Source organism: Athene cunicularia (assembly GCF_003259725.1).
Source record: "Athene cunicularia isolate RWA chromosome 4 unlocalized genomic scaffold, athCun1 chr4_part1, whole genome shotgun sequence".
Taxonomy (NCBI): domain Eukaryota; kingdom Metazoa; phylum Chordata; class Aves; order Strigiformes; family Strigidae; genus Athene; species Athene cunicularia.
The window spans coordinates 24,712,134-24,725,787 of NW_020799098.1; the positions used below are offsets into that span (position 1 = coordinate 24,712,134).

The following is a 13,654-nucleotide window of genomic DNA, read 5'->3' on the forward strand; positions in this document are numbered from 1 at the left end:
AGACGGCTTAATTTGTAATCCCTACTCTGTAAAACACACTTTACAGGCATTCTTCAACACAGAATGATGCCCAGAGTTAAAAGGGGTAATAGGTATGTGATCAGAAACATCGTACAAGTATACAGCATCTAGTTATTCCTCTGTCCCCAGATAAAAGCTCATAAAGCTTATCTAGTTTGCCCAGATAGACAACACTGCCTTTGGGTGTTCTAGCCACAATATTAGTTATCTCCTATTCTAAATGTTACACTCTGTCCAAATACAACTTTTTTACTTACAATTAATGTTTCTATAAAAGCCATCTCAAAAAATTATGCATGCACTTTTTGTTGCTGTTAACATCCCGTTCCTTCACCTGCCTACCAGATGGGCTTCCACTGCTACCACACCAAAAATAATTATGGAGCTTCAGCTCTGACTGACATTAATATGTTAACCACCAGAAAAGCTTGTTTAACAACAGAAAGATATTATATTCTGACTACAGCTATGCCTTTCTTGAAGAGTGGTCTCAATGGTGACCACGATCACACCATGCTTTGTCATTCACCATTTCTTCATGAAAAGCCTACACACTATCTGGAAATGCCTGCTGATGTAGGAGGCCACCTGATGAAGACACAGCAAGTATTAAATCCCAGAGATTTTGTGTGCCCACAGGGTGCACTCAGTACCTAGCTTTATCCTACAGGCAGCCTTGGTGACTTCTCAAAAGACAGGACAGGCTCCAAGACTGAAAAGTACAGCTGGAAACACCAATGATAGAAATATTACAGTAAGCAAACAGTCTTTTAAGAAAAATACCATTAGGAGCTGCTATAGATCTCCGCTGAAAAAAATGCTCTTAGATTATATCAGGCCAATATGGAAAAAAGTCTGCTTATGTATGGAGTAACAACGTACAGAGTAACCTTTATAAAGCAGAGAGCCATTTGTACTTTGTCTGATAATAGGGCTGTGCTTTCCAAAGCACTTGGACCACAAATACTAATTTTTTTTTAATGGGGATTTAGAGACTAACTATACAAGGTAGGTTTAGAAACCTCAAATTATGTTGTGAAAGAGTTACAAGAGAAAAATGTGAAAAAACTGCATTTTTTATAATTTGTATGAAATTCCTCTGAATTGAAAACAATACATAATGATATAATAGTGCAGATTTCAAGATCCCACCTAAAAAAAAATTACACTTCATAGTCTCTGATACATTCATATCCAGCAATACAAATACTTCTTAGAAATATTTCTCAACTATTCCAGGCAATATAAACATTTCTTATAAAAACTACTTGTGCTGGAGAAGATTTGGTCAGAACAAGACCACCCATAGACTCAAATAGGTTTTAAGAAGACACAGATCACATGATAAAAATCACACTCCAGTATCTTCTTATGCTCACTACATCTCCTGACTACAAACACATGCAAAACCTCAGTAATTCACGAGTAGAAACTCTAGTAGGGCTCTGTAAACCAGGGAGCCAGGTAACAAATCTGTTTTCAACAGCTCAGTGACAGGCTGCGTATTGTTCTCTTGGGATTAAACATGGCAGATGATGGAAAACAAGCAGCAGTAAAAACAGGTTTTTCTCAATTCACTCAGGTGAACTAGTTTGTAATTCTGTAACCGAATACAAATCAGATCCCTTGCGGTCACTCAGTTAGTCAAAAGATGAGAAACAATTCTGGCACGTGTATGAAATGCTTATGTAAGTTGAATGGCTGGGAAAGGTAATGCCTTTTGCTGAAAGAAGAATGTTCCTTCCACCAATTAGCTCCCTCCTGATAACTACACCCTTAAGGGACATAGCAACCATTGGAAAAAAATTGAATGTGAGACATTTCAATCGTCAGGTAATTGAAAAAAGAGCAATTATCAGGGACTGGAAATAAACAGTCCTTTACATTCAAATTTTCTATTCTGACATGGAGGGGGAGTTTTGGTGGAAGTTTGTGGAATAATAGCAAAAAGTTGAACTAGACCTTCCTCTTCTCAAAAAAAAACTCGAAAAGACTTCTCAAATACACTCAGTACAAATACAGTTGATGAGAATAGAATAGAGAATAAAGTCTGAATAGAGAATAAAGTCTTAGAATACATTAATTCTTACAAACTTAAAGGCGGTATTATTAATGGTGGTTTTGGTTTTATTCATATTTTGGAGATTCTTGTTTTGTCAAAAATGGTAGTGGAAGATTAATAGTTGACTGCCTGATCTGACACCTGCTAAAGTCAGCAACAGCCTTTCCATATTTTTCAGTATATTCTGGAACAGACCCTTAAAAAGAACACAGAGATTCGGTGAGGGAAACATCATGGCTTATGCAACAAAATGAGAGTGAAAAATGACACAAACCTAAATATTTATAGAAATTATTATTTTCTTCCATTTAAATGAAGAGTATTATGTCTGAACTTTAACATTCTCTGTGCAGTATGTCATACAAATACAATAAATGGCAATGCATGTAAGCCAAAAAATGAACTAATTTATCTTTTATTGTCCAAAATGACGCAAAAGTAAATTGCAAGCTTCATGAAAGCTAAAAGGGAGCTAAAAAGGCTCCAAATGTTTTAGTTTTAATACAGTGTAAACTTGCAGTCAATACAAGTAAAAATACTAATTATAAATGCACATTATTTAAAATACAACCACAAACTTTAGTTCCCTCCAAGTACATTTAAAATCTTGAATAGCTTAAATTAAAATAATTTAAATTAATAATCCCCAAACCAAAAGAACTGTTAAGTCAATATAAGTATTTGGTTTCTATGAAGCCCCTCATAAATGGTTCGAACTGGGAATCACCAGTGGCTGCATTACAGCAAACCAGTGTCCACTTACTGACACATTTTGAATGCAAACCCAACACAATGCCAAGAAAAAAAGAAACAGAATTACTTCTAGTGGTAAGAGAGAAAAGGGCTTTTTCTCACTTTTTCCCCATGACACTCAAATTTTGCTTTGCAAAAATAAAAAGACCACATTTCAAATGGCTCCTAGATCCAATTTGAAGCAGCTCTGCCATTATTTTTTAAAAATTTTTCCAAAAGACATAGCTTTTAGCTCCAGTTCACACTAACACAACAGTGTTTAGATCCTGCTCCTTTGAAGCTATGAAGTACAGTTTTAACATGCCATCTTGTGGATCAACGGCATCTACCCATCAAGCATACCTGAAACCTGACTGTCCTGCTGCTACTCCTACAAGAGGTGCCATGTTCTGATCGGAGTCTGCAGTTTTTCGCAATGACAGCCACTGCTTTTCACAATCCCCAGCTGTGAACAAAACGTGAACAGTCACAGTAAAGGGACACTGCTTTCGGCCTCTGGGAATTTTTTTTGTGAAGTCACTACGTGAAGTCAAGTCTCTTATTTTTTATGTGCAAACCTACTACAGACACACAAACATGCCACTGTGTGGTGAAAACAGGGTGTGAATTTTACGGCATGTTAGCTGCTCCACAAAATCACTGAAGTCCAAGTGAAATAGTAAAACTCAGTGAAACAGGGTTTCATCTAGCTAAACAGAGAACTTCTTTTTCCAGTACAGTGACCTCAGCCCCTGGGATCATTTCAGTCTTCCCATGAAAGAGGTTAAGCTACTTTGCATTTACCACTCATCACAGATAGCTGCTGCGGAGAAGGAAATTCAGATTTCTGACTACTTTCACAGTAACTCATTCTTGTGTTAATTCCCTTGCTGCTTCTTCAGAGGAGTTTTCTGAAACTCTACAGATGAGTTTTCAGAATTTGCTACCCAGAGTCAAACAGTCTCATAAACTCTACAACTAGTCCTGCAATCTCTGTTCAGACAAACTTATTTTTATTGAAGTCAGTAGCATCTTGCCTGAAAAATGGTTGAGTTCCTATCCAGTATGAACAATTTTTCTTTTTAAGAGTTACGTATTATTTAAGAGTTAGGAAAAAAAAAAAAAGACAAAGCATACCAATATCACGAAGATACCAATGATCAGAAAGCTCAATGGTTTGTAATTTTTCAGAAGAAATAATGGCAACATTCCTGTCCAAAAGCACTTTACAACTCCAGAAATGGTGTAATAAAGAGGTAACAAAACAAGACCAACAGGGCTAATGGCAGGAACACAGTGCAATAATCAATGAAGTCTAGTGTGAATGGCAGATGAGATGAAAGTAAATTATTTATGTAGGAATAATTAAAATAATTGCCTTTTAGAATAACTTTTGAGACAGGTCAAAGCAGAAATAAGTCCTCAGAAAAGACATGAATGAAAAATTAGTAAATTCATGAGCCAGGTTAGGAAAAGACCTCCATACAAAAAATTGCGATGGAAGAAAGACAGAGAGATGTGTGAAAAAAACAGATAAATTAGGTACAAACATAAGAGAGCAGAAATGGATAATGGTGGCAATGAAAAGGATAGATAAGTAGGAAAGCAAGGACAAATAACTAACTTTATATGGTCATTTATACCATGGATAAAAGTAAATTTAAAATGGAATCATAAAGACTGTTGATAGAAAATTTTATGTCATAACAAGGGCAGAATATTATCCCTTGTAAGAATACTTTTTTGCAATTTAGACCAGTTGTAAGCTCTGCTTGTTCTCTCCAAGGATGCTCGAAGATGACAACATCACAGCATACTCCTGATTGCGCTTTCATGCTTCTGGGTAATAAAATCACTGTTTGAGCTTTGTTGGCAGCCACGTCTGTCCTGTCCAAAGCATATAAAAGATTTAATAAACAAGATAAATAAATTGCTGTGGTAGGATAGGCTAGTCCTCAATACAAGCCAGGTTGCAAATTGAATTGTAGCATTATCCATAGAGTTCAGATTAAAAGATGCAAAAAATGACACCTACATGCATTATTCTGCTACAAGCTGGCCAAGAAAGAAGAGAAAAATAAGGAGAAAAGAAGGGCATACTGATGGATTTAAATTGTCTCTTAAACTATGTTAGCTTCTCTTAGAGGAACAAGCAAGGAAAAAGTGAATACTGCCTTCCCCACTCCCACATTTTCTATAAGCTTATGCAGAGCTAAAATAAATGATTGTTCATACAAGGACAGAATAACGGTCTGTGATAAAAATACGGAGTTTGGTCCTGTGAGGTGACAAGTAATTTTCTCTCCCACAGCAAATGAGACAGAAGGATGGTTGGTACCTTTCAGAATAACATTTCTAGGTTACAGACCAACTCTTAAAACCCAGAACCATCAGCCAGTTATGACAGAGGGAGAATATTAACTTTCATACTGAAAGACATGAAATTTTATGGAGGAAGAAATTTTATGAAATTTTATGCAGCAGATAAACAAGTCAGAGTGGCCACTGTGCAAATAGGAGCCCTGATTTGGGCAAGAACTCATGCTTTCCTTTATTTTCTTATTTTTCCCAGGACTGCTGTTTCACCTCAGCATCACATAGATCCCCCTTTTCCACACTTCCCTCACTTTCCTACAATTGCATTACTTCCATTGGTACTTCATTTTATAATTTTGCTGGCCATGAGGACTTGGGATATCACTGGCATCCTACTTTTTGTGAATGCAAAGCAGAATGAATTAGCAGGACAGGGAGAGTCAGGGAAAAGAAGATGAAACAGTGTAATAGTCAGGATCATTACAAGGAGCTCACAGCACCTCTGACTACATGAAAGACTGGACAACAAATGCCTACAAGATTGAATGTTGCATGGTATTACTACAGAGGCATCTGAAAACATTCATAAACATACACATCTCCCAAGAGAGCATTAGCAAATATAGCTAAAATACAAAAAAAGAATACATGTGGGGTTTTTGACCAAACAGTTGAGTACCTTCTGCAAAATTATGCATATTAGCAAATTAAAAGGATACTCCCACATAGATAGCCTTAAGGAGAAGGCTTAGAACTAGGAGTTCCAACAGATAAGGACAGTTTGCTCTAAGTGTTGATTACGTCCACATGTGGCCTGGGAAAAAAAGCAACATTTTCTCCTTTTTCGTCACATGAGATGGCTACAACACAGGTCTGATCATCAATCACAGCTCAACCATTCATAATACAAGTTATAGCTATTAATTACTTCTGGAATATCAAGCTGACAGAATGTTCAATGCATAATTTTCCACACTGCTTGCAATAGTGTCACACATGCTTTGAGATAGTCATGAGGCATGACTGAGATTTTAATTTTTAATATATATTGGTTAAGAAGCAGCAGCTTCCAGCATACTACAAAGCTCAGGAATGGAGAATGCAAAGAATGACAGACACATTCAACTTTCAGTTAAGGCCTGATACCTAACCCCTTATAGAAAAAATGGTCTTTATGGGACATAGATCTGCGTGGACATAATTTTTCATGGCTTTTATTTTTTTTTAAACATCCACTTACTTGTCTAGAAAATAGTCTCCATTTATACTGCTTGATCGAGAACTAGTTTCTAGGTTCGTGCATTAGCAGTGCATGAATTCTGTTTTGGGGCCTTAATCTGTGCAACACCAACACCTTGAGCACACAGTGAAGGTGGGGAAATGGAAGTCAGTGGAGTAAGAGTGCTCAGAAACAGATTCCCACACTGCCACTCCAATCTTGTGTTGTATTCTTTTGGTCTAGTGCCTTAGGAGGTGCATCTTTTCCCATGCATCTCAGAAGGATGATAGCTTCTTTGTTCTAATAATAAGGTTCAGCTGTTGGGAAAGGCCCTTTTTGAACCACAGTGAATTCAAGAAATTGGGAATTGAAGGCACAGTTCTAGAAAAAAAGGAGTGGCTGAGAGCAAAAGGCAATTTCCTACTCTTGGGGTGGTTGGCTAAGAAGGGCTGTAGACTAGAAAGAGTAGCAACTGATACTGAAAAACCAATAAAAATTAGAAGGCAAATGCTGTGGTACATGTGTAAGCAGTCTCCAGGGCAACCTCCATATTTAGAAGGTCACTTTAAATTATCACAGATGTGTTTGGTATAGTTCTGCTGTGCTTTCAGTAGAAGGCCATGTCAGTAGGGTAACTCACTTTTGCTGGTTCCTTGAGGGACTATTTAAGTCAGGCTTAGCTGTGCTGACATCTTGAGAGTTTTTCAACCATTTGCAGCACAACGACACAGATCTATTTTAGTCATCTGTGTTTATTCTCTGCTGTTTGCACAAAGCCTCCCTCAGCCAAGACTCATGGCTATGCTGGATACTATTTCAGACTATGCCAGTTTATAATAGTAAGATTCTAAAATGACCTGGCCAAGAGAATTATGTGGAAACTTGGTTGACAAAAGTGTGTTTGAACCAATTGCGTTGAAATAGTTTGAGAATCTGCAACTTTTGCTGTAAAAAACTAGTGACACCTCAAAATACAAGAGAGATTAAAATAAAGAATGATTTGCTTTGTATCCCCCAGAGTTTTTGAGACATTTAAGTCTTCCGATATAGCAACATAACTAGACATGGGCCATTACTTTGCAATTAGCTACAGAAGAAGAAAACACAAGGTTGTTAATTCCCATAGAGGTTTGTACGGCCATCAAATCTCTACAGTAGACTGCTGGCAGTTCATCAGAATGGGTCCTTTCGTATTACAGAATTAGAAATGTTTTGTGTTAAAGAACATACTGCTCATTTTCATAGAAACTAGTATGAGATAATTCTGAAGTCACGGTTCCTGTAAAGCAAATAATACTGTATCAGAAAGCAAAAAAAAAGAACATTTACATCATATAAAGTTATGTGTGTTAGGGGCTTGCTTTGACATTTCTGGCCACTCGTAAGCAGTCATACGCAGGTCTTGGGCTTCATGGAAGACACTCTATGTATGATTATCCTCTGCCACCATATACACTGTGTTTTCAGTCTAGTTTTCAGACATGAACTGAGTCTTGGGCTAAGATACTCCATGGATCAGCCATGCTTACTCAGAAGCATCAAAGTCCAGAGGGGTAACAGTGCAATCGGTTTTTTATTTTACAAAAAAGAGTGAAAAAAAGGGAAATAAAAAAGGTTCAACTATAACATCGTTCTTATCTAGAGATCTGCTATCTTCTGCCACAAATAGGACAGGAACCATTTCCTCTGGATTCCACAGAATATCCTTAATCGTGACTCTTTCAAACAACTGGCCTCTTGTCTGACAGAGTCACCCCCCTTAAAGTACTTGATGTAGGTTGTTGTTCTTCATTCCTGAATTTTGGCTCTTCTTGTCAAAATAAATTTTGCAGATGGAGGAGACTGAACAAGAAATAAAGTCATACAAGCTAACAGACATGTCACTGTCTTCTGACAGCTCTTGTGCATCTGCAGAGGATGGACAGTCGTGATATTTTTACTCTATGCTTACTTCCTCTTATGGAAGTTTCCAATTATCTGCTATATCCACAGAGTAAATAGTGAGCCCAACATACAACAGTCAAATTGTTACACAACATCACCAAATCATAACAGATGTTGTCATGGGTATTAGATATTAGAAATTATATTTATGAAGTCACAGCCAAAGACTTTAGATTTCTATTGTTTCCTCGGACTATTTGGAAATCATAGTATTTTCTTATTATTTTCAGTGGTCTACAGTTTTCCATGCGCAAAATTTTTGTATTTTGACACCAAGGAGGACCCTGAAAAATCCACTTCAGGAAAATGACAGAACATACAGCATATGACAATTCAATGCCACTTAAGTATCTATATATAAATTCTAAGAACTGTGGGTATGAACAATATCTCCCAGTTAACCTAATAAGCAGCAAAAAAGTATTTTAAAAATATCACATGTATTAGAGATACACAGTTCACTGTCTATAAAATCTTTATGGTATTATGGATTAAGAAGAAAAAAACTCAATGAAACAAACCCCTGCTTAGTCAAGCAAAACAAAGGACAGGAAAAACAATCAAGCCACATAGCTTAGTAAGAGTTAGGCTTTTTAAGAACAGCTTGCTTGTTTGTAATTTTCAGTGGTGTTGCTAATAGCAGAAAGGAAGAAGAGTTTAAATGACAATAGCTTTTTTCATTGTATAAGCATTCATTGTAATGACAAGATGAACTGAAGTCTGCACTTCAAGTAGAGATTTAAACTATATGTTATATATAAAAAAATATAATGTATTCATCCACAAATTGTATTTTGAATGCCAAATACATTCTCTAAGAATTTCAAAGTAAATACACGAATTAAATTAAAATATAAAAGTAACATGTTGGGAACTAAAACGAGAACTTCAGGTTCTAAAGTCAGACTTTTCGATGTCCTTCTGACCTCAGCACAGCAGCATCATTCAAGTTTCCTATACAGTTAACTATTATGTTAACCATATATGTATTTTTACATACTGTATATTGTATAGATATGTATTTTTATGTATTTTTACATAATGTAAAATATGTAAAATGTATTTTTAACTCTACATGTAATAGCCATAACTGAATACATCATGTCTTCTTCATTAGCAGAAACCAGAATTCTTATCAGTGTTGTTATATACAGGTAAAACCAAATTAGTCTGTAAAAATTAGTTTAACTCGAATGCAAGTTATTACAAGTCTACATCAGTCATGGGGTTTTTGCACAATGTCATTACTGGACTGAAGAAACCTGAAAGTACATTTTCACATTGGGCATCTCTTATAATTACATTGTTATTCTGTTAAATTTGATCTTGACTCTATAAACTTCAGGATTTACAATGCTTGGCCTGGAGATAATTAAAACCATCTTGTTATACAATTTGCTTCAAAATCCTGATAAGTAGTCCCAGCTATAAGACCATTCAAATGTGCTCTGGTGTGTTTTATACCTATCTAGGTTAAAAGGAATCAACAATTAAGTAGGTATAGGGAACCATTCTGGGTATACAGCATGCTTGGGATATTTTTTCTCCCCCACAGGATGAACAACTACAGAATGCCTAGTTTTCTTATAACACAATGGTTTTGGAGTAAAGGTTTTGAGGATCCAACTTTTAGGGGTAGTGGGCAGCCAGTCTCCATACAGACTTGTGGGGTTCAGCAACTCTGAGAACTGGTGTCCAAGGGTTCCTTTTAAAACAAATAGTAAAATTCCTGTTTGCTTATGTTGTGGAAGATTGAGTGACAAAACAGCAGCTTAGAAAGCAAACTGCTACTGAAGCTTTAAAATTACATATGTAATAATGGAAGTTTAGCAAGTCTCTGGCTAAAATCATGCAACAGGTTACTTGAGGCTAGTCTGGCTGCTGACTGTGATTTTTCAGACTTTTCCTTTCTAGATTCTGATGAATTATCCTAGCTAGTGATCAGCTCATAAATATTTAGGAGCATCTGTTTTGCTTTTTAGGATAGATGAGATCTGGCATTTCCCCTTACTCCTCAGAGTTTCAAGTGCTAATTGATATGAATTGGAAGCTGGACACTGAGCAATAAACTCCATTCCTGCAACTACATGCGAACACTGTTAGACCAGTCTTGGTGACTGTCCAGGAGTGTGCACCCATGATGTGCTCTGTTTACATTCACAACACAGGAACTAGTGTGCCTCCTTACACTGCACAGGTAAGCCCAGGAACAAAATCTCACAGATCTTTGCGGCATTTCCTATGACTTTGGACACAACTTACCTATGTCATTCATACCTAGAATCCTCCAGCCACAACATAAAGAGAACTGGCTGACTGGTGGCACTGCCTGTTATTATTTTCTAACACAAAAGTAAAAGATAAAAAATGCTGAATGAGGGATTAAAGTCTGAACTGTACTGGTTCAGATTTGCATCTGACAAGCCCCAAAAGGCAGCCAACATGTATCTTCCTTTCTCTCTCCCAACTTCCTCTGTCACCACATTAGCATATGTCTAGAAGCCTCAAGGTCCAGAATCAACACGACCATGGGATATGGCACAAATGTCGTGTTGAGGACAAGAGGAAAATCCTTCTTGGGAAAGAATATGTGTATGAACGTCCATATGGAGGTAGCAGGGAGACCTCAGAATATTTTGAAATTGTGCCTCTGGGAAGCACGAGATAGGATGGCTGGGCCCTGATGTAAAGGCTCCACAGAAGAGACAACTGCTCTCCACTGAAGCCTCAATTTTCTACACCCTTGTGCCAACAGCACTGACCTTTAAACAGTAAGTAGACTGAAGGATGCGATTACACCCCTGTACTCAGCACTTTAAACCCATATCTAGAATACTGCATCCAGTCTTGAGTTCCCTACACAAGACACGTTCACAGACTGAAGTGAATTCAGCAAGGTGTCACCAGGGGCTGAAGCATGTGCCCTGTAAGAAGAGGCTAGGGGAGCTGGGCTGAAAAGAGATGGGTGTGGGTGGATCTAACAGCAGTCCCCCAGTACTTACAACAAAGTTACTGAGAGGACAGAGATGGGCTCTTCACAGCACTGTATGGCAGAGGGTATGATACATTCAACCAAAACAGTGGATGGAAAAAATTTTCTACCAAAAGAACTGTCAAACATTGGAGCAGGTTGCTCCAAGAGGCTATGGAATTCTATGGAATTGCTATCCTTAAAGATTTTCAAGACTCATCTGGAATAAAAGCCCTGAATGACCTGGTCAGAATTCACTGTTGATCCTGCTTTGAGCAGGAGGTTGGCCTAGATGACCTTCTGAAGCCCGTTCCACCCTGAACAATTCTGGTAACACCAGCAAATGGGCACACATTCCTTTCACTTCTTGCACCTTCATCCCCCAAACAAGTCTGTTGCCTGTTCAGCAATAAAAAAAGTGAGTCAACCTCTAATGACTTGTATCAAAAGAGCAATGGCTGCACCACACCTGGGAACTCCCAAAGGGAAATTCTATCAAGCCCATAAAGCACATGGAATCGGCTATGCAGACATGCTCTATTTGTCCAGTGTCATTCTGGACTTTGGTGCAACTGGCCACTATATGGACCTGGGCTGTATGGGAACTCCAGCTTTGATGCTTAGCCCAAGGGTCTCATGGTCTGTGAGATGACACATACTTGTCATTTCCTCTTGTCGTTGTGGGGGATCATTGTGCCTTCTGCTGCAGCCACTGATGTAGCTCTCCCACTGAAAACACCTGGTCTGGGGTATTTTGTCTCCCAGTGTGGCCTGTGTGTTTTTGAGGAGGCATTCCATGTGCACAGGCCCAGGAGTGCAATGTGAGAACACCATGGCACAGGTTCTGCAGTGCTGCGTTATGGACATGTACTTTGAGCAGAGCAAATCTGGAAAATGGGCTCTCCTTGAGAGCACATACAGGTACAGCATCTGCGTGGCTTTAGGTTCTTCCCCTGACACTCCAGATGAGATAGCGTAATAATGCACTCCAAGGCTGATAAAAGGTGGACGCTCAGGATCTTATGTTCAGGGTGAAGCAGGACTACATGAACATAATCTACATTTGCAAGAAGCTGCTATATATACTCTTTACAAAGTGCTGCTTAAAACAAGTTTGTTCTTTTGTGGAGGCATGCACGTGGAAGTGGTTTTATTTTAAGGGCAAGCATATAAATTGATTCTTTATTCCCAGACATACATTCTTTGGGGACTTACACATTAGCCCTACTCTTATAGGCTAGTGAATGACATGTTTTCCTGATAGCCCTCCTAAAACACTGATTAGAAACCTCTTGAAGAAGGGCCTGATCCTAGAGAGGATGCTCTTCACACATACTGCCTTGCATGATTATATACTCAGTAACTTAGGCCCTAAAAAATAAAATTGGATAAAAACAAAATTATGAAAATCAACAAGAGGAAGTATATGAAATGAAGCTGATATACAATGTGATCATAGAAAAGTTTAACCAAATTAGAGTTGTAATCAAGTTCACCTAATTGCTCACAGTTCACAATTGTTAGTGTTATTTTTAAAAAACACATACTTTTACTTAGAAAAAAAAAAAAGCAATTTGTAGGTTTTTCTTCAATGGACAGCGAACCATATTCCATACAGAAGAAAAGAATCATTGCCATTTTACAGGTGACAGTTACAGCAATGCAAAATAACTTGCTTGAAGTTGCTTAACTGTATCAATGAGATAGCAGGAAAGAGAACTCAAAACTCAAAATCACTGAATACTCAACTTCAGATTTTTTTAAAGCTTAGTTTTAAAAATTTAGACATCGTTATCTTGCCATATAAGTACATGGAACTTCATTATGTGTGGTGTCACCTTGAAGAGTTTGTAGAGAGGAGTTTCCTTTTAGGCAGACTAAAATAAACATTTCAATAGAAACAGTCAATGCTGTCAAAATGCAGCACTGGGAAATAAACAGAAAGCTATCATTTGTATTAACTATTCAAAAACTCATCAGAAAGTCAGATACACAGGTTCTAACTATACACACAACTGAATAAGGAGAATCAAAACCATCAGTAACTGTAAATCTGCAAGAGCTGAAATATTATCTGAATGACCACCCTTCCAGATATCCTCATGTTATCCTTACCAGATTAATCAGTCTTCTCATTGCATGTTCATGCGAGCAAATGCATTCACAAGGATCAAATCCACCTTCTGCCATGGCTCTCTGGATTAACCTGAACTTGTCTGTGAACACCTAAGAATAAGAATAAAAGGACAATGAACTCTTTTTCAACTGACCTTATTTTCAAGAGACTCACACATCAAGTTTCAATTCACTTAATGCCAGGATGAAAAGGCAAAAACAAAGCAGGGTAATCCTATTATTCCTTTGGCATCATGAAAGAAGAAGTCTGGTA

The 13,654-nt window shown here is 37.6% G+C and overlaps 1 protein-coding gene across 1 annotated transcript in view; it reads right to left on the reverse strand.

The window, feature by feature from the left end:
- The window catches only part of SMIM14 (small integral membrane protein 14), a 42,313-nt gene that overhangs the window by 13,845 nt on the left and 14,814 nt on the right, over window positions 1-13,654 (reverse strand). Inside the window, exon 2 of the mRNA XM_026847105.1 lies at window positions 13,381-13,491. Coding sequence (XP_026702906.1) covers window positions 13,381-13,455 — 75 coding nt within the window. The 5' untranslated portion in view covers window positions 13,456-13,491. The remainder of the gene's footprint in view (window positions 1-13,380; window positions 13,492-13,654) is intronic.